Source organism: Myotis myotis, unplaced genomic scaffold, assembly GCF_014108235.1.
Source record: "Myotis myotis isolate mMyoMyo1 unplaced genomic scaffold, mMyoMyo1.p scaffold_m19_p_3, whole genome shotgun sequence".
In the NCBI taxonomy this organism is placed as follows: domain Eukaryota; kingdom Metazoa; phylum Chordata; class Mammalia; order Chiroptera; family Vespertilionidae; genus Myotis; species Myotis myotis.
In genome coordinates, this window is record NW_023416335.1 from 150,802,060 (window position 1) to 150,823,271 (window position 21,212).

At 41.7% G+C, this 21,212-nt stretch overlaps 1 protein-coding gene across 2 annotated transcripts in view; it reads right to left on the reverse strand.

Annotated features, from left to right (window-relative positions):
* Positions 1-21,212, reverse strand: part of MSRB3 (methionine sulfoxide reductase B3) — a 186,955-nt gene that overhangs the window by 133,508 nt on the left and 32,235 nt on the right. The window contains exons 1-2 of one of the 2 annotated variants that reach the window (XM_036297357.1): positions 18,559-18,715; positions 5,540-5,666 (exon numbers count right to left, since the gene is read on the reverse strand). In XM_036297357.1, the coding sequence (XP_036153250.1) occupies positions 5,540-5,666; positions 18,559-18,579 (148 nt within the window). In that variant the 5' untranslated portion in view covers positions 18,580-18,715. Of the gene's footprint in view, positions 1-5,539; positions 5,667-18,558; positions 18,716-21,212 lie in introns of those variants that run through there. The other variant, XM_036297359.1, reaches the window with a different exon arrangement.

Here is a 21,212-nt window from a genome sequence, read left to right on the forward strand (position 1 = left end):
GGCACTGTGCTAAGCTCTGGAGCCACAAGTTCCTGATTCATAAGACTTCTAGTTATATAGATTATATCTACTAGAGGCCCAGTGCATGGATTCATGCACTGGTAGGATCCCTCAGCCTGGCCTGTGCCCTCTCACAATCCAGGACCCCTCAGAGAATGTCGGACTTCTAGGTTTCAGCCCAATCCTCACAGGCCTGGCCTTCTGGCTGAGCAGCGCTCCCGCTGTGGGAGCGCACTGACCACTGGAGGGCAGCTCCTGCTTTGAGTGTCTGCCCCCTGGTGGTCAGTGCTTGTCATAGCAACCAGTCGTTCAGTTGTAACAGTTGCTTAGGCTTTTATATATATAGGTATATAAGTTACTTACAAACACCATTTGCAAAATATTTCTCTTTAAGACTTCTAATTTCTACATTAGAACAAACTGCCACTAAAATCTAGTAAGAGTAACAACCACATATTATGTGTACGATGTTAGAGAAGAATATAATTTATCACTGCAATTAGTACTATTTAGACAAATACTCTCACTTGGCTTAAAACTACCATGATATCCAGTCTAAGCTACAATTAGACTTAATTTTTATCAAGCATTGAAACTATGTATAAAATTGTGCCTCTTAATCCCTCCTCAGATAATTGCCTCACTCTTGATCTGGAGGAAAGAATTCCAATGTTCAAACATGGAAGATAATCCTGTCCTCCCACCACTGTCTATCAGACTGTTCTGTAAATTCCCAGCCATTGATCAGGGCTGTTTTAAGATTTGTTTTAGCAAAACCTAAAGTAAAAACAAATGGGAAAAAAATCACAAAATTTCAGAGATGATATAATTCGAATTTCTTATTTTAAAGATAAAGAGACTAAGATCTGGAAAGATTTACTGGTATATTCAAGGTCATGGGAAGTTAATTACAAAGCTGTGGTTAGTTTTCTGACTCCTATTCCAGTGCTCTTTTTAATATATAAAAGAAACTGTTAGTAAATTAAGAAGAAATTCCGAGAGAGAAAATTTACCTTTAATTACAAACATGAGCAAACCATAACTCAGATGCACTTAATAAGCTCTAAATTAAAATTATGCTTTATTAAAAAATAAGAAGTAAAGGAAGTCAAAGCTGAAAAATGATAGATCACTCTACTGGGATATGGCCTTCATACAGGTCAATCCGGTTATAATCAACTTTAAGAGCCTGTTCCAATTATTTTTTAGTTCTGGAATTATTTCATATTGAATAATACCTGAAATTAGTAGGGTACTGGCTAGGGAGCAGAAATCTTTTTGATTTACAGAGACTTTTGTCGTAATGGGTTTTGACCAGGGAACAGTAAATTAAAGCAAGACTTCAAACTTTCACCTTAATTTCCTATATCTCCAATTTTGACCTCTTCCCTCCCTACTTGTACAAAGCAATAAAGGCTAGAATTCCCACTTGGATTTCATTTTTATTTTTCAAAATTTAAATAATTTGTTTTATTACTGTTGAACTTAATTTCTTCAACATTTCTATATTTCTACAAGTCAAATTGTGTTTGAGAAATGGGTGATAAAGAATTTGCTAATATTCATTATTATGCAAATAATAAAAGACTGGCTTTCCTAACACTTCAAAAAGTGTGAATGTCTAAGGAATTATGGAATACTATTCTAGCCAATTCATTTATCAAATTAAAATGGGTTTCCAAGCCAGAAAGACAGAGACTTTCTCTGGGCTTCCAAAGAAATGTGTTCTATACTGATAGGACTTGAATTCTGGCTCAGCAGGATATATAAGAAAAATAAAGAGATCAAGACATCATACTGAGATGGTTATTTCTCTAACATAAAGTACACTTTATTTTATATTAAAATAAAAATAGTTAAGTGAAAGATAGGACTAACTTAAATGTTTTTAAAAGTCTATTGCACTAGAAAATTACAATATATAGAGGTAGATATATAGATACATACATATGTCTATAGATATGTATAGTAGTAAACTTAGTGAATATTTCTATATGGTGCTTGCTCTATGCCAGCTACTGTTCTAAGCAGTTTTCTCATTGTAATCTATTCATTCTTGCAGCAACCTTTCAGGTATGTACTATTTATCCTTTTTTTAATGTTTTTATTGATTTCAAAGAGGAAGCAAGAGGGAGAGAGAGACAGAAACATCAATGATGAGAATCATGATTGGCTACCACCTGCATGCCCCCTACTGGGATTGAGCCTGCAACCTGGGCATGTACCCTTGACTGGAATCAAACCCAGGACCCTTCAGTCCACAGGCCCAATGCTCTATCCACTAAGCCTAACTGGCTAGGGCCAGGTGAGTATTATTATTACTACCTATATATATATAAAAAGCCAGTGACTGCGATGACCAAAACGACTGATGACCGGTCACTATGATGCCCACTGTGGCCAGCGAACTGGCCTGATCAGGGGGTGGGGCCCGCCAACCAACCTCCCACAGCCCCTCCCCCCAGCCAGCCTGCCGATTGGACTTTCCCACCCTGATCAAGGGTGGGGCCAGCCAGCCAAATGCCCCACCACACCCCCCTGCCCTTCCCCCCGGCCAGCCCCACCCCTGATTGCCTTCCCCACCCCAATAGGAGGTGGAGCCAGCCAGCTAACCTCCTGCAGCCCCTCCTCCTGCCCGGCCCCACCCCAGATTGCCACCCCCCCCATCAGGGGCAGGGCTGGCTGGCCAACCACCCATGGTCCCTCCCCCAGGCCACTGGCCCCAAATCGGCCCCCCAACCCCAATCAGGGGTGGGGCCCACCGGCCAATTGCCCACAGCCCTTCCCCCCAGCTGGCCCGCCCCTGATAAGGCCCCCAATTGGTGCAGGCCAGCCAGCCAACCTCCCTCCATCTCCTCCTCCTGACAGGCCCAGCCCCGATCTGCCCCAATTGGGGCCAGGCTGGCCAGACCCCACCCATGCACGAATTTGTGCACTGGGCCTCTAGTTCTAATAATAATACAATGAGGAAGCCAAGGCAAACAGCTAGTTAAGTGTCAAAGCCAGATTTCAAATACAAACTGTGTGTGCTTAAGTGCTGTATTATTATGGTTACTTCTTAAGAATTATCAATTCAACAGATAAACCTTGTCAGCTCTACAACCTGAATCTCTCCCTAATCCATCCTTCTTCTTTCCAAACCTACTGTAATGACCATTGTGAAGGCTCTCAGCACTTCCTGAGTCCCTCCAGCCTCAAACTCCCGCAGGGTAATCCACGGTGTCAGTGCAGGGCCACAGCTGGGTCGGGGAGGCAAAGAGTTGAGAAGAGTGACTGGGGGCCCTGTGCACTGAGCTTCATTAGCCTCTCATGTCACCACAAACAGACATAAAATCTATTTTAAAAAACAAACAAAACAGATGTTTACTATTCTAATACAGCTTTAAGGCAAATGCTCTATCTTCCCTTCTAATCAAGTTGCCATTCCTGCCTTCTTATAGAAACATCTGAAATCTGCACTGACCTTCCACCCTACTAAATCAGTAATCATAAAATGCAAATTACAGACATGTCATTTCCCCTTCCCCAAGATTTAAATTCCTTAAAACTTCATATAAGGCACTTCCTCGTTTGGCTATCTTTTTTTCTCATCTCTTCTACTTGCCTCCAAGCTAGCCATAATAAATAACCTGCATTTCTCTGAACATACCTTGCTTTTTCGGATGTTTTGGCCATGCTACTCCATATATTAGAAATGTCTTTCCTCCTCTTTGGACACTTGGCTGACTGTTGCTCACAGACTGAGATTCAGCTCAAACATTATATCCTCCATAAAGCCCTCCTTAAACTTCAGAGAACTTTTCTCCCTTCCAAAGTAAAGACTAGGACCAGCCTTGTCTGGATTCCCCTAACTTCCCAGGTATAAATACCTTTGGTCTATTCTTAGCACCATGTGGTTCAATGGTCCTCACACACCTCCAGCTCCATTTTGTACTGGTTAAAGCAACTGGTTTGATCTTGTTTATCATGGTACCCTCACTGCTTCACACAATGCCTGGCACTCACAATTAATATTCAACTGTGAATATTAATTCACAGTAGGTGAATATTAATTCACGATCAGGCAGGTAGGCAGAGGCAGTTAGGGGCAATCAGGCAGGCAGGCAGGTGAGCAGTTAGGAGCCAGTGGTCCCAGATTGGAGAGGGTACAGGCTGGGTTGAGGGACGCCCTCCCCATCCCATGCACAAATTTCATGCACCGGGCCTCTAGTATGTATGCATGTATGTGTGTATGTGTATATATCTATATACATATAGATAGATAGATAGATAGATAGATAGATAGATAGATATAGATATTATATGTATGTATGTGTATATATATATACACATATATATATTTATATATAAATAGATAGATAGATATCTATATCTATATCTATATATATATATATATAGCAGTAATATGCAAAATAGCCAGGCATCACAACCGGCTCAGGAAGAAGCTGCATCACGACCGCTCAGAAGCTGCGTGCGCAGATGGGCGGGAGGGGACTGCATGCTGCTCCCAGCCCCAAGGTACACACACTAGGGGTGGGAGTGTGCTCCGAGTGGTCACAGTGCAGCTCGGAGCACGCCTTGGTGGGTGGCAGCAGCGGCCGAGTGAAGCAGCCCCGGTCCCAGATGCTTGGCAGTGGCTGGAGCGAAGCAGCCCGGGTCCCAGTGGGTGGCAGTGGCAGCCAGAGCAAAGCAGCCCGGGTCCCGGGTGCCTGGCAGCAGCCGGAGTAAAGCAGCCTGGGTCTTGGGTGCCGGAGGGAAGCCGGTGCCAGCAGCCAGAGGAAGGAAGGCCTATTCTTGCATGATTCTTCATGCATCGGGCCTCTAGTAAATAATAATGACAATATTCACAGACATATCTGACCACTGTGATTGTTTAAATAAATTAAAGTATTAAACTTATTTTATACAGGCATATAATGAAATTTTGGACTTTCATGCTGCACTTGTTTAAGTGCATAAAATCACATTTTTTAAAAGTGTGGTGGTTCTCATTTAAAAATCAGTTGAAACATGCTATATTAGTTCTGTTGATTTGGTCATTTGCTCAGTAGAACATTTTTTCTTTTTAACTACAAGAACTAACTTTATTATACAAAAGTTGTTCATTTTAATTTTTTTTTTATTTCCTAAAGGAATGACCACATGTGGAATAAAAAGTATTTCATTATCCTTTAACAAGATGAACGTCTTATTTTGTGTGATTTGGGGCAGTTTCTTATCAAGACTGCCAGCCTCTTATGAACAGCATTATGATTTTCAGATGTGTAGCGTGCATTAAAGAACAAGAAGATATCATGAAATATTAGTGACAATTATATGCTGAGCTAGAAAACTGCACAATGTTTCCAAGGGTTGTAAGGATTGTGGAACTGAATGTTACTCAAAGTAGAGTGGTGATTTATAACCAATTTCCGTCTTCAAATTAGGGCCTAGGTAAAAGAAAACGAAATTTAGCAAAGCATTATGGTGTATCATTTCCTGCAGCAGAAACACCCACCCGCCCAGTGCCCTCACTAGGTAGAGTACAAGAAGCAGTGACCTGAGGGAAGCCCACAGGCTCGAAGGGCCACTGGCTGGCTCTTTGTCACCAAATGCAGCAGGTTGAATGCAGACATCACTGTGATATCTTCACCAACAAAACGAGAGCCAAAGAACTGGGGCAAGAGCTGAGTAGGAGAAAAAAGAAAAAAATTAAAACATCACAAATGTTAAACACATCCATTGCACAATTGATGGTTACGGTTTTATCTGGAACCGAACACACATACACAGTGCTAATAAATTTCAAACGCCTATTTTTCAAATGGTGAGCTTACTTTCAACCCAGGATTATTTATATTTTATGAATAAAATATATACAATAATAACAGTGTAATCTGTGAACACATTTTGCAAGCCGTTCAGAAAAGAGAGGAACTTTAAAACAGTTGAAAGGAATTAGCATTTACTAAGTTTGTACCATGTGACAGGAACTGTCTGGGGCCTAATAAACACATTGTATCATTTCATTCTTGCAGTAAACCTAGGAGGTAGGTTTTATCCCCCAATAAATATGTGAGGAAACCGAGGCTCAGAGGTCCAAGGGCACAAAGCAAATAACCAGTGAAAAGGATTAGAAAACCCTGTAACATCTACTGCAAAGCCATGTTCTTTCCTTACACCACACTGCTTTCTTCCAACAATTTTTGCAAATCGCCCTCCCTGGAGAAGACTATAAAATACTGTAAGATTAAGAGATTTCTTTTATTAGAGTTTCATTTTTTATTAATTGAGAGCCAAATAACCTAGGGAACACTCAGAGACTTCATTTTAGAAACAGTGTTAAGTTTGAACAAAGCATAGCGAAAATGAATTTTTCATATGATTTTATAGTTTATAATTTCTACATTAATTCTGTGAATAATATTCACAAACTAGTCTTAAAAATGGCAAAGATATTTTTTAAAGTTTTTAGAAATGAGTCTTGTGGAAGAATCTCAAAATTGAGTGATGAACTTCAGAGAAAAGTGCAGTTAGTATTTTCTTTAAAGTTTTGTACAATCTTTCTGTTCGTAAAGATTAACTTCAAGTGCAGATGGAAAATAACAGATTAATATTCTAATATTTTCTTTAAAATTGGCATTATAAGTGACCTTATCCACTACGTGTTCAAAAATGGATATAAAATTATTGTCTAGTTCATTTCCTGACCCTCAGCCCCCCAAAATAAAAGTCTGTTCCTGGTCTCTTCTGACCTCCTTGAAGAACAAACACATAGTAAACAGTAATATATTTAACCAAATCACTCTGGAGTATATCTGACAGAAATCTGCTTGTATTAACATGCCTGAACTCTGACTTCTCCAAACTAAACTCACTACAAAACTAAAACATTTTTTGTGTGACTAACTGGAGACAAAAGGGAGGAAGAGGGAAGGTAAGTATCACAATGCACAGCCTGAAAGAACCATTAAACGTAAATAAACATGCCATTTCCACGAGTGATTGCAGAGCAGGGAAAAGAGAGCATTCCTTTGGAGCAGACTACTGACTAATAAAAGATCAAAGGTCTATACCTCACAACACTATAAATAAAAATGTATTTTTTCCTTGTGACCTTCTCTGTGAGGAATAAAGTGTGCACGGTAAATGTAATTACTTAGCAAAGCCACGGCCTCATTGAGCTCCCGCAGCTGATCATAAAACGTCTTCCTATTCTGCTTCATCAACTGCTGTACCAGGCAGCCTGCGCGCCTACCGATGACTGTGGCCATCTGGCTTGTGTCAAAGCCAGCGCACAGGAAGAAAGGGAGTGATGTCACTCTGCAGGTCAGGCAAAGAACAAAGATGTATTCTACAATTAAAAGCTGAGGGCTTCAAATACCGGGGGGCCCTCGAGCATGATATGACTGTGTGATTTAATGTTCCCACTCTGTTGCATTTATTTTTACCCAAATAGCCAGGGCTCCATCTAGTGGCAAATTAGTTTTGCCCAGTTTTCTTTAAAAGCAAACCCAGAAAGTGCTACATTAGCGCCAATAAAGTAGAGCAACAGAAATGATGGATAACTTTTACAAAGTGTAGTCTTTCTACACTGAAGATTACAAAAAGAGTGATTTTTTTCAATGTTCTGCATTTTCAAATCCTACAAGGTATGTATTTCATAGGATAGGATTTGATATAACCCTATTTAATGTTTTAACCCTAATTATAGCAAAAAAACAGCTAATTTTGCAAAATGCATGCAAAGTGACATTACTTAAACACTATTCCAAAAATATGTAGTTGAGATGTAAAGTGAAAAACTGAACTAAAGAATGGATGCTTGTGTCTGGATGCCTTGGTGAAATCCAACTCATAATCTTCCAAAGAACCAAAAGAATCATAATTAAAATGGCTGTAACATGTGGCACCAAGAGTAACTTATCTCTACAACAGAAAAAGAAATCTTCTTATGCTGTAATGACTTAGCAAAATTAATTTTTCACTAATGTTTTTCACTTAATTTATGTTTACAGTAAATCAAATGAAACACTTTGGCAAACCTATCTAAAATACAGAATGCATTTACATGAAAGATGGGTTATTATGATGGATGTGTGTGTGTGAGCTATGAGGTCAGATGGTCTCGGTTTGAATCCTGGTCCTGCCCCTAACTAGTTGTATTACCTTGGGCAAGTCACTTACCATCTCAATGATTCAAATGTGACAGTTTCCTCAACTCTAAAATTAGTTAATTGGTAAAAAGGACTCGTAACAACTCTTGGTACATAGTATAAGCTCAGCAAATGTTAGTTATTATTATTTAAGTGAATAAATATTGGCTATATTTTTAAATTACAGAATTAAAATTTTCTAATAGTCCATTTATACCCAAACCTATTTAGAATTAGCAGGCCATTCTCCAAAGACAGAATCCTATTTAGGCCAGAAAGCTAACTACTCTTTGATGGACTTCCACAATGAATTATCCTAATAAAAAAAAGGTAGGACAGAGATATCCTAAAAATAACAGTTGATGAAACCCTTGGCATGTGGCAGGTACTATTCTAAGCACTTCACAGGATTATCTCTTTTAATCCTCATGGCCTTATGAGATACCTATTATCATTTTTCCCATTTTTAGATGAAGAAACACAGATACAGGGAGGTTAAGTAATTTGCCTAAAATCTTACAGCTAAGCTAATAAAGAGCAGGTCCCTTAGATAATTGGACTGAATGTGTTTTAATAGATTTGAACCCAGACCAGCTAGCTCCAGGGCTAGTGCTACTGACCACTACACAACTGCTGATTAAAAGCCTGAAGAAGTACCAACCCATCCTAGATAATCTGATTCTATGTGTACCTATCAGATAAGGTGGCTGATAATAAACCTTAAGGATTCAATTAATTCAAGAAGATTATTTGAAGAATCTCTCCCTTGGCACCGAGTAAGAAAAAAGTAGGGAATTAATTTAAAAGTTTGAGACATACTCAGATTTCTAGATTTGATCTTTCTGTTTTCATGAAATGCAACTTCCCTTTCTCTTTCACCTTTAAAATTTTTCCCCAAACTCCATGGATACACCTGTGATATATTCTAAAGACTCCACTTGAATATACCAAAGCTCCAATATGTTGATGGTATGGTACTTTTGAGGGCCAAGCTAACAGTCACCCCCCAAACAATAAAATTCAAGTTTCAATTTGTTAGCTTTCTTCCCACTGCACTCCCTGAGCTGCCTGGGTGAGGTCCCCAGCCAGACACAATTCTCGTCCTAGAAGAAGCTCATGCTTCTGAGTGGGGACAATATTTGGCGAAAGAATGAGCATTAAACGCCCTGTAGGAATCAGCACTGAGCAAGGGCCACCAAGAACATCTCTAATTCTCAAGTCTATCCTCAACTTCCTCACTTTTGTATTGCCTTTGAATAATTGAATAGAATTCAGTGGTTCTCAACCTCTGGCCCTTTAAATACAGTTCCTCATGTTGTGACCCAACCATAAAATTATTTTCGTTGCTACTTCATAACTGTAATGTTGCCACTGTTATGAATCGTAATGTAAATATCTGATATGCAGGATGATCTTAGGCGACCCCTGTGAAAGGGTCGTTAGACCGCCAAAGTGGTCGCGACCCACAGGTTGAGAACCGCTGGCATAGATGAAATAATTGAATAGATGAAAACCATTTATAGATAATCAACATGTTTTTGTCAGGCACATAACTTATGCATCTTTCTACTTTCCTGTAATATCTAGCACATCATTTTTAAAATATCTGGTGTTAAAAAATACTGGTTGAACAATTCTAATGAGCAATATCACACTCTGTGTTGAGAATAGAATCAGATTACACGATTGTCAATAATTCTCTGCTGAAAAGGTTTTCATGATTCCCCATTGCATATTGCAGGGTCTCCCCAACCATATTATGAGAAACGGGAAATACTCTTCCAAGCAAGATAAGTAGTCAAACAACTGTGGAAACGCTGCCCAACATAAAGGGTCTGAGAGGCTTTGCAGTGAATACACCTGCTTTGTCTCAGTTGGTGCCTCTCACATAGTTTTGACCATAGAAAACCCCTTTCTTTCCTATCACCATCCCCCAGAACACATTCTGGTAAATCCTTTGGATAAAGTCCAAATTCCTAAACAAAGCATCTAAAGTTCTAAATATTCAGCCTTTCTCTTGCCATAACCGCATCCCACTCCACACCATGCTAGTCCCATACCAATATACTCGTAATTTCACCCAAATAGGTCCACTGTTTCCTACTTCCACCTCCATGTCTTTTTTTATCCCACATCCTCACTCTTCCTGTCACCACTCCCACCTCCCACCTCTCCAATATGGTCCCCACTGAGGCACCAGGCATGCTGTTATATCTCCTATAACACCTTTCAGAGCACTGATTTGCTTACATCTCTGCCTCCCTCTTCTAGATTATAAATGTCTTCAGTGCAGGGACGGTGTCTTTTTTCATCTCAGTGCCTGGCACCATTCATTGAGTGGAAAAAGATGACTATGTAAATGACTGCGTCTATGGAATTGATGGTTTATACAGTGGTCGGCAAACTGCAGCTCGTGAGCCACATGCGGCTCTTTGGCCCCTTGAGTGTGACCACGAAGTTTCAATCGCACTGTACGTATTTTGTGGAAGAGCCACACTCAAGGGGCCGCAGTTTGCCGACCACTGGTTTAGGACCATCATTTCTCACCCTGTTCTGTCTGCCATCTCAACTGTTAATGGTTCTTAAAAGTAATAATTAGAATTAAAACCAGCTGGTTCCTTCATAGGACTCAGCAGTTCCTATGAAGGTAGGAGCTTGAAAATGCATTCTGACTTGAGACCCAAAGATAATTTAAATGTCCTATTTTGATCAAAATTTTTTCCTTCTTCTCCATCTCTTCTTCCCTCCCACCCCCCCCCCACCCCCACCCCCACCTCCCAGAAATCTGACATCCAAAAATTTGCTTAAAATTAGTTTGTTAGTTTTTGGTTTGAGTTTATTTTTATTCACTTTTACTTTTTTCCTTGCAATTGAATGATAAAATGCCAAAGAAAGATGGTATAAACAAGGAATCCAAAGAACTCACAAATTTGATAATTAGCTCCAGAATAAATGAGCTGGCTGTGCTAGTAGATTTAAAGGGTCAAACCTAAAGGTCAAATCCCTTTCCAATAAATGACAAAGGAATGTCTACATCAGTGGTTTTTCACAGCTAGTAAAATGTCCCCCCAAAACTACAGGGGTCAAAAGAGAGTTGACATATAAGTTCTTTGGTTATGTGCAAAACCTATGGACACAGACAATAGAGCAGTGAAGGCTTGGGAAAGGGGAGAGGGGAGTGAGAAGGAGGGGTCAACAGGGGTAAAAGGGTAACATCTGTAATATTTTCAACAATACAGATACATATTTTTTAAAAGTTGATAAATTTGAATTTTGTCAACTAAAGACAAAATAAAAACAAAAAGCCCCAAACTCTAATTTCATCATGATAGATAAAAAGCATTCTTTTGAATAGAATATATTTAGTTTTATGGGGAAAATTTTTCATTGTTGCTATTTTTCTCATTTCATTATTAAAGCAGAAAACTTCATTGTGGTGGGCCAGCATTTGGGAACCACTATTCTGTCTACTATAAAGTTCCATAAAAACATTTTTGTTCTTATCAGCACAGTGCCTGGTACCAGTTATGCTCAACTTATGTTTGTTGAATGAACTAATCACTCATTTACTTGTTGAAATCAATAGGCCATTAGATAGAATTGGGCATCCTTTTTGTTAAGCAGAGATCTTTTTGTATTTGTTATAAGAAACAACAGGACCCTGGCTATTCAGAATCCTCAGCCAATTCTCCAAACCATTTTGAGATAATAGCTACATATTTTTAGAATAGTGTGTAACTAATGTCACTTTACATGTATTTTGCAGAAATAGCTGCTTTTTCACTATGATTAATGAAATAATACTATTTCTTCCTTAAGTAACAGCCCCTCTTGATTATTTGTTAACTAGTGGCCTGGTGCACGAAATTCGTGCACATTAAAAGGGGATTAGAGGAAAAATTTTAATATTGCTATTTGCCCTTTCTCTATAATAGAAGTATCAGAGATGAAAGAAAATTAGTAAAATGTATACGAAAATCTTCCTCTTGTCAGAGTCTGGGGCGCACTACGGGATGCAGAGTCAAGTCCCAACCCACCCACATGCGCCTCAAAATCACGTGAGATCCAGACCCCGTCAGCACTCCCCCATTGGGCTAGATCCAGACCCAGCCGGTCCCACCCTTGTCAAGCCCTGCTGGGCGGGGGGCACAGCCTCAGGTCCCCTGGCCTGGCGCCGGGGCAGGGGGCACGGCCTGAAGTCCCCCAGCCCAGGCCGGGGCAGGGGGGCGTGCCTTGAGGTCCCCTGTCAAGCCCCGCTGGGTGGGGGACGTGGCCTGAGATACCCTGTCAAGTCCCACCGGGAGGGGGGTGCAGTCTCAGGTCCCCCGTCAAGCCCTGCTGGGTGGGGGTCACAGTCTGAGGTCCCCCAGCCCAGGGCAAGGGGAGCAGCCTGAGGTCCCCCAGCCCAGCACTGGGGTGGGGGGGTGTACCTTGAGGTCCCCCGTCAAGCACCACTGGGCAGGGGGCACAGCCTGAGGTCCCCTGTCAAGTCCTGCCAGGTGGGGGGTGCACCTTGAGGTCCCCCGTCAAGCCCCGCTGGGCAGGGGGTGTGTCCTGAGGTCCCCCGGCCTGGCACTGGGGTGAGGGGTATGGCCTGAGGTCCCTAGTCAAGCCCTGCCTGGTGGGGGGCACGGCCTGAGGTGCCCTGGCCTGGTGCCAGGGTGGGGGGTGCAGACTGATGTCCCCTGTCAAGCCCCATGGAGGTGGGGGCAGGGGTACAGCCTCAGGTCCCTGCTGATTGCTCGTTAAGGCTTGTTATGGGAACTCGGCCTCCACTGTGGGTGCAGCCATCTTGTGTTACGGAAACCCCCGCCTCTGCTGTGGGTGCTGCCATCTTTGTGGCAGAGTGATGGTCAATTTGCATATTCTCTCTTTATTATATAGGATAGTCCCCATAACACTCAATAGAACTGAAACTATGTCTCTTAGAAGATATTTTATACTAGGGGCCCAGTACACAAGATTTGTGCACTGGGGGTGGGGGGGGGCACTCAGCCCAGCCTATGACCTCTCACAGTCTGGGACCCCTCGGGGGATGTCCACCTGCCGGCTTAGGGGGATAGGCCTAAGCCAGCAGTCAGACATCCCTCTCGCAGTCCAGGGCTGTCACAGTCCACAGTCCGGGACCACTGCTCCTTACCACCTGCCTGCAGTGTAGGCAAGAGAGGCTCCTGTCACCACTGCTGCGCTTGCCAGCCATGAGCCTGGCTTCTGGCTGAGCAGAGCTCCCCCTGTGGGAGCGCACTGACCTGCATTGAGCACCTGCCCCCTGGTGGTCAGTGCGCATCATAGAGACTGGTAGTTCTGCTGTTCAGTCAATTTGCACATTATGCTTTTATTATATAGGATGGTTGATTTTCCTTATTGAAAACATTCTTCGCCTGACTTTTCTATGATACTAAAAGGTATCACTTTCTTCCTCCCTTTCCAAAAATTGCTTCTCTATCTCTTGTGGAACTTCCTTCTGATTTTCAAATTGTGCTTATGCTCCAGAGCTACCCCTTAGTATCCTCTGTACTTCTCACTACTTAATCTCTTTCTTGCAGATCTCACCTATTCTTACAAATTCAACTATCATTTCTTGATAGATAACTAACTATAAAGATCTAGCTCTATACTGGGCAGTTGTGGCTCAGTGGCTGAGTACTGACCTAGGCACCAAGAGGTTGCCAGTTCGATTCCAGGTCAGGGCACATCCCCAGTAGGGGGCATGCAAGAGACAGCCAATCGATGTTTCTATGTGTTTCTCCCTTTCCCTTCCTCTCTCTCTCAAATCAATAAAAATACATATTGGCCAGCTGGCATAGCTCAGTGGTTGAGCATTGACTTATGAACCGGGAGGTCATGGTTCAATTCCAGGTTGGGGCACATGCCCGGGTTGTGGGCTCGATCCCCAGTGTGGGTGTGCAGGAGGCAGTCAATCAATGATTCTCTCTCATCATTGATGTTTCTATCTTTCTCTCCCTTTCCCTTCCTCTCTGAAATCAATAACAATATATTTAGAAAAAAATAAAAATATATATTAAAAAAATAAAAGATCTACTCTAACATTGAAACAAGCTCTAATGCTGTATCTTCTAATATCTACTAGGTAATAACAATATCAACTTATATTTGCACACTTATGTTCTAATATTCAAGGCACTTAATATTGTTATTCAAATATTTTGCAAATGTACATCTTACTTATGATATTGCTAATGATAATCAATTTTGAGCACCTGCACTAGATGACTGTGTAGTGTGCATATATTATTTAATCCTCACATCAACCCTGAGGTAGGCATTCCTATATGTAGTAGTCTTAGTACTATTTGCCCAATATTTCTGGCTCTCCATTTTCCAGGAACATGGCAGGAATGTATTTCCTGGCCAACCCCCTATGGTTGAGTGAGACCACGTCACTAGTTCTGAGCACTAAGTTGTGAACAGAAGTGATAATGGGTGTCACTTCTGAGCCAGAGTACTTCAGTTGTTGATGTGAGACTCTCCAGGTCTTCCTTTCCCGCTCCAACAGTGACCAGCAATGTTCTATAATTAGATGGTGGCTGCTCCATTAACCATGACCCCTGGAGCAAGGAGACATGGAGCAGAGTTCCCATCTAACAGATGATGAACATGCATTACAAGCAAGAAATAAATTTTCAGTGTTTTAAGCCATTGGGATTTGGGGATTGTGTGTTCCAGCAGAAACTAAGGTTCATAAAATAGCTTGCTGGAGGTCATGTGGCCAGTAGATGACAGAGCTGGAATTTGAACTAAAGTCTATTTTAATCTCTTCTACTTCATTATAAATTCCTCAAGGGCAGGAATTCGTGTCCCACACTGCTGTCCTTGTTTGGGAAAACAACAGGGTCTGAAATGATGAGAACTCCTTTGCCAAAGACAATGAGACCACCTTGAAGAGCCCAGAGTCTCTCACTAGTCATCCCTTCTATTCCTAAATATTTCAAAGAGATTTTTATTTTGGTCCGAAGATATTGCTCTCCTCTCATATTGAGACATCAAAGGCTAGGAGAGAATTACTTCGCCTTGGATCAACTGGAGCTTACAAACTGGTCTAAGCCCTTCGAGAACTAAGATCTCACTCATCTGTAAAACTGACTGAGTAGCTCCTGGTCACAATAAAATGATTAAATACGAAGATCTCATTTCCTGAAGTGACTGAAAGCTCCCTGGAAACTAACCACATTCACTGCATCTTCTCTTATTGATCTAATAAGTCAGTGCGTAGATGCAGATCTTAGAAATAAATCCCTTGCTTTTAATCAATCTATAAATATTATTTTTTTAAAAAACTATTCATTTGTCATGATGTTAGAAAAATGTGTATCCTTTCCAGTGGCCCAGAGATCATGAGCCTGGACCTAAGGAGATGGAACCGTAGCAATAGCTCACTTTTTTGATCTGTAAGTAAACAGAGTGTGTGTGTGTGTGTGTGTGTGTGTGTGTGTGTGTGTGTGTAAACTTTTAGAAACAAAAACTTGGCTGTGGTCTCAGAACAGAATGTAAACATTAGTAATTTCATAATTTAAAACAAAAATGTATATAGCGAATAATATATAAAGAAGGCCAAAAAGAAAAGCAGAAGAAATGGTAAAAGTATGAGAACCCTCATCATATAAAGTAACGAGTTTAGAGATACTAACTAGATTAGAAAATTCTAGTTGGCCTTTAGAATCCATTCTTCCTTCTTTGACTTAGGTATAGAAACTTCTGAAATTTTAGCTGAACATACAGCTACATTTCTCAGCCTCCCTTGCTGTGTTGTGAACATTATACTAAGTTTTGGCCAATGGAATATAAGTCAATATGATGTGTGACCTCTCAGGTCGCCTCCTTTAAAGAGAGTCACTTGCTTTAGATTCTTCCCCTGGGAAATGGCAGTACACTTTGACCATGAGATGAAAGCTACTTGATGAGGAAGGCAGATTTAACAGGTCATGAGGCAAAGCTATTCACCAATCCAACCTTGGGCTATCTTTGGCTATTATGGCGGAGACAAATAAACTTCCACTTATGTAAGTCACTCTACTTAAAATCTTTTTTTGTAACAACAGCTTGGCATGTAGCCTATCAAAAGTTGATGAAAAAATACTATATTATTTAATGTTAGAAAAATAAACATATGGCAATTAAAAAACAACAGAACACTAAACAGTGGTAAACAGAACAGAGAAGAGAGATCAGACAAATCTTCATTTTTCATAACTGGATGTTACCTGAAATTGATGAGCTTAAAAGTAGTGCTATACCAAATGGGCTAAAATTAGGGAACTACCAGAAGAATGATTTTTAAAACATTCCTTCAGAGGAGTGAGACAGAGAAAGGGAAGAGCGGAATTGGACACTGCTGCTTTTTATCTTAGGTTCCCCTGTACCAAGAACCTTGTGCAGGTTTATGATTAAAATGAAGCTTATGGCCCTGGATGGTGTAACTCCATGGTTGGGCATCATTTGGTGCACCAAAAGGTGGCTGGTTCAATCCCTGGTCAAGGCACATGCCTGGGTTGTGGGCTTAATCCCTAGTGTGCAGGAGGCAGCTGATGGATGTTCTGCTTTCAAATTGTTCTTTCTCTTTCTTTTTCCTTCTCCCTCCTCTCTCTCTAACACTCAATATTAAAAAAAAAAATAGAGCTTTTACATACAAAAAAGTTGCAGTGTCACAACAGACTGTGTTTCATCTTAATAAACACTAATGCAGGCTGACTAAATTCTATGTCTTGAACTATAAACTACAGTATCTATAGCACTAAAATACTACTTTTAATGAGTTTCATATAAGCCCTAAAAATACATGTCCTTATATAATGTTTTAAATATTTTAAATTATAACTTTGTGAATCCCTGGCAGGGTAGCTCAGTTTGTTAGAGCACCGTCCAATATGCCAAGGTTGTGGGTTCGATCTCTGGTCAGGGCACATACAAGAATCAACCAATGAATGCATAAATAAGTGGATTTGTTAATCAATGTTTTCTCCCTCCCTCCCTCCCTAAAATCAATAAAATGTTTAGCCCTAGCCAGTTTGGCTCAGTGGACAGAGCACTGGCCTGCAGACTGAGGGTCCTGGGTTCAATTCCATTCAAGGGCACATACCTCAGTAGTAGGTTCCCAGCCCTCGGAGTGCGTGCAGGAGACAAATCGATGTGTCTCTCTCACATCAATGTTTCTCTCTGTCTCTCCCTCTCCCTCCCACTCTCTCTAAAAATCAACGGAAAGATATCCTCAGGTGAGGATTAAGAAAAATAAATAAATGATGATGAAAATAATAATTTTTTAAAAAAAGAACTTTGCCACCATTCTAGGAATAGAAAAATTTTAGCACTGAAATAGCAAATAAATATTTGCTCTTGTGTCAGAATTTTAGCACCCTTCCCTTCCAAGTTCAGTACTTTCTGTTACAGAAGTGAGAAAATTATGCAATAAAATTCTCATGATGGTATGCACTGTGTCTTGTACCTGATATAACAGATAAAGGAGATGTTTTATGAAAATGGGCTCCTTCTGATCTACTGAAAGGTAAATCTTAACAGCCTCTCTCAGCTATCCTTTGACACCATGTTGAACTTCGGAGGGAGGAAAATCCCTGAATAAGATCATAATGTGAAAGAAAAGAAAATATTTAGCAAAATATTCTTTTGACTTTGTCCTACAGTGGTGTTCTCTGCTGATGTTAGGTGATTAAATCATGTTTTTAAAAAATAATGGGAGTGTTTGCATATGATAAAGAGTTTGAAATATTCTACGTGTACCTCAAACTCTTTATCATATCCAAATACTCCCATCCACCCAGCCACTAAACCTCAAACCTAGGAGTCTCCTTTAATCATTTTCTATTCTAACCACTAAGTGCTGTCCATTTTATTTCCAAGATATTGTTCTAACATCTCCTTTTCCTCTCTCATCTAGAATACAGTGCTGGGCTCTTACTGGTTTTCCTGCCTGCCCTGACTCCCCTCATGCCACCCTCCACACTGCTGCAGGAGCGCTGTGGACCAGCTCCACCACCTCAGAGCCCTCCTCCTGTGCTCCCACTGTGCACTAGCAACTACGGGAGAAAACGCAGCCTGTCTGTCTATTTTGGCAGCAAGGCCTATCAGGTTTGCTTCTTTTCCTACTTGTATAAATAACATCAGTCCCCAGCACTCCCTGGTATGTTCCATGAACTCTCTTGTTCTTTACTTTATCTCTAGTACCTCACACAGTGTCTGACCCTTAGTAGGCACTCAATAAGTACTTGCTGACTAAATAAATATTCTCTTCTGATAATAGCCAACTACCTATCATTTCCAACACACCTTTTTTACCTTCACCATACCTCACCATATATTCCATATTTTATAAACTCTTCCATCTTATCCTTCAAGACCCAGTTTAAATATCATCTCCTGTGGAAAACTTCTTTACAGCTATTCCCCTCACCTTTCTCCATGTCCCTTCCATTAGAAAATGAGTCAGTCCTTCCTCTATACGACTCCTGCTTCGGTACTTCTCTTTCCATGGCCATTATTACATGGTAGGGTTTTAGGGTATACATGCCTCTTATAAACTCCTTGAGAGTAGGCAGTGACATTCACCTCTGTAAAATAAAGAATCAACAAATGTTTTCACAGAACTGAACTCAAATGTCACTCCCTCTGTGTCCCCCATCTCTGTGCTTAAAGTCCACACCCCAGAACTAGAGTCCTGTAGTGTATCTAGGCATGTGCCATACAGGAAAGAGTCAGACCTGGGTTCAAATTCTGACTCCAGCTGATAAATCTTGAGCTAATTAGTTACTTTATCTGATTGTTTCCTTATCTGCATAATATACAGTGGGGCCTTGACTTACGAGTGTCCCGACTAACGAGTTTTTTGAGACACCAGCTGTCTCTCGGCCAATTTCTTGCATTGAGTGATAGAGTAATTTGAGTTATCCAGCTCCTTAACAAGCTCAGTCTTGGAATGAATTAAACTCGTAAGTCAAGGCCCCACTGTAGTTCATAACACTTCATTAAGTTTTGGAAGGAGTAAATGAGATAATATTTTTGAAAGTAACCAGTAGACTGTTCAGTGAATTTTACTTCCCTTATTGAGAAGGAAAAGCAAGAGGAAATCTGAGATATCATGTAGAGGTAGAGATAGAGAATGAGAGAGAGAGGGACTGTATGTATGTGTGCATGTGTTGGAGGGTTTAGAGAGAGGGACTGTATGTATGTGTGCACGTGTTGGAGGACTTAGTTTAGTTTAGTTTTGAAAAAGGTAAGAATGAGGTGATTGTCTAACACAGCGATTTTCAACCAGTGTGCGTGGCAGGCACACTGATGTACAACAAGAATTTTTAAAACATGCAGTACCTGATATGCAATTTAGTCAGGGGCACTGACCTCTTTTCCCTTAGATTGTCAAATAAAAACATGACAACATCATGGTTCAATTCCCAGTCAGGGCATATGCCTGGGTTGCAGCTCAGTCCCTAAAGCTGGTGAAGTAAAGGTTTAAAGGTAGGTATAGTAATCACATATGCAGTAGGTGTTATTATATAATTACTAGTGGCCCGGTACACGAAATTCGTGCATGGGAGGGGGGTCCCTTAGCCCGGCCTGCACCCTCTCCAATCCGGGACCCCTCAGGGGATGTCCAACTGCCTCTCACAATGCAGGACCGCTGGCTCCTAACCGCTCGCTTGCCTGCCTGCCTGACCGCTCCTAACCCCTCTGCCTGCCTGCCTGATCATCCCTAACTGCCTCTGCCTGCCTGATCACCCCTAACCACCTCTGCCTGCCTAATCACTCCTAACTGCTCCCCTACCGGCCTGATCGCCCCTAACTGCTCCCCTGCTGGCCTGATCGCCCCTAACTGCCTCTGCTTCGCCTCACACCCGGGACCCAGGATTCCCTCCTCCATGCTGTCATAGGCACCCAGGACATGGGCTTCCCTCCCTCTGGCCAGCCGCAGGCATCCAGGACCCGGACCGGCTTTGCCCGGGCCAGCAGCAGCCACAGAGCCCCATGGGCGGGCGGCTTCGCCCAGGCTGCAGCCAGAGGCACCCGGGACCATGGGGCGGGGGCTTGTCCCTCTCCCAGGCCACAGGCGCAGCCACTGGTGCCCAGGACCACGGGGCATGCGGCTTGTCCCTCTCCCAGGCCGCAGGCACAGGTACAGCTGCTGGCACCTGGGACCATGGGGCAGGCAACTTGTCCCTCTCCCGGGCAGCAGCCCCAGCCACTGGTGTCCGAAACTATGGGGCATGCGGCTTGTCCCTCTCCCGGGCCATAGGTGCAGGTGCAGGCACAGCCGCTGGCACCCAGGACTGAAGGGCGGGCGGCTTATCCCTCTCCTGGGCTGGAGCCTGGCTGGTTCCCATTCCTCTCTCTCCAGTGTTGAGTGTCTGAACCGTTATGGCATGAGGGTATGACAACCATTTGCATATTAGCTCTTTATTATATAGGATAAGAGAAATATTTTAAAATCCTTAAAAGAGAGAATATATGATATAAAAATAACAATGCAACAATAATCATGTGGATCTTTAGTTAACAAAGGCAGTGGGAAAACATAAAAGAATCCAAAATCCCCTCCTGCAGAGAAGAGTCTTACGCTATTGCCTCTTGCTTATTTATTTAATTTTAATTTTTTAAAACTTATTTATTTTAATTCTCACCTGAGGATATGCTTTTCATTGATTCTAGAGAGAGTGGTAGAGAGAGGGAGAGAAAGAGAAACATTGATCGGTTGCCTCCTGCACACACCCCGACCAGGGATCAAACCCACAACCCTTCAATGCACAGGATGGTGCTCTAAGCACTGAGAAACACTTGCTAGGGCATTTTTTTTCTTTTTTTTTCTTTTTTTTAATATATTTTATTGATTTTTTTACAGAGAGGAAGGGAGAGAGATAGAGAGTTAGAAACATCGATGAGAGAGCAACATCGATCAGCTGCCTCCTGCACACCTCCTACTGGGGATGTGCCCGCAACCAAGGTACATGCCCTTGACCGGAATCGAACCTGGGACCCTTCAGTCCGCAGGCCAACGCTCTATCTACTGAGCCAAACCGGTTAGGGCAATTTTCTTTTTTTAATGTATATTTTTAT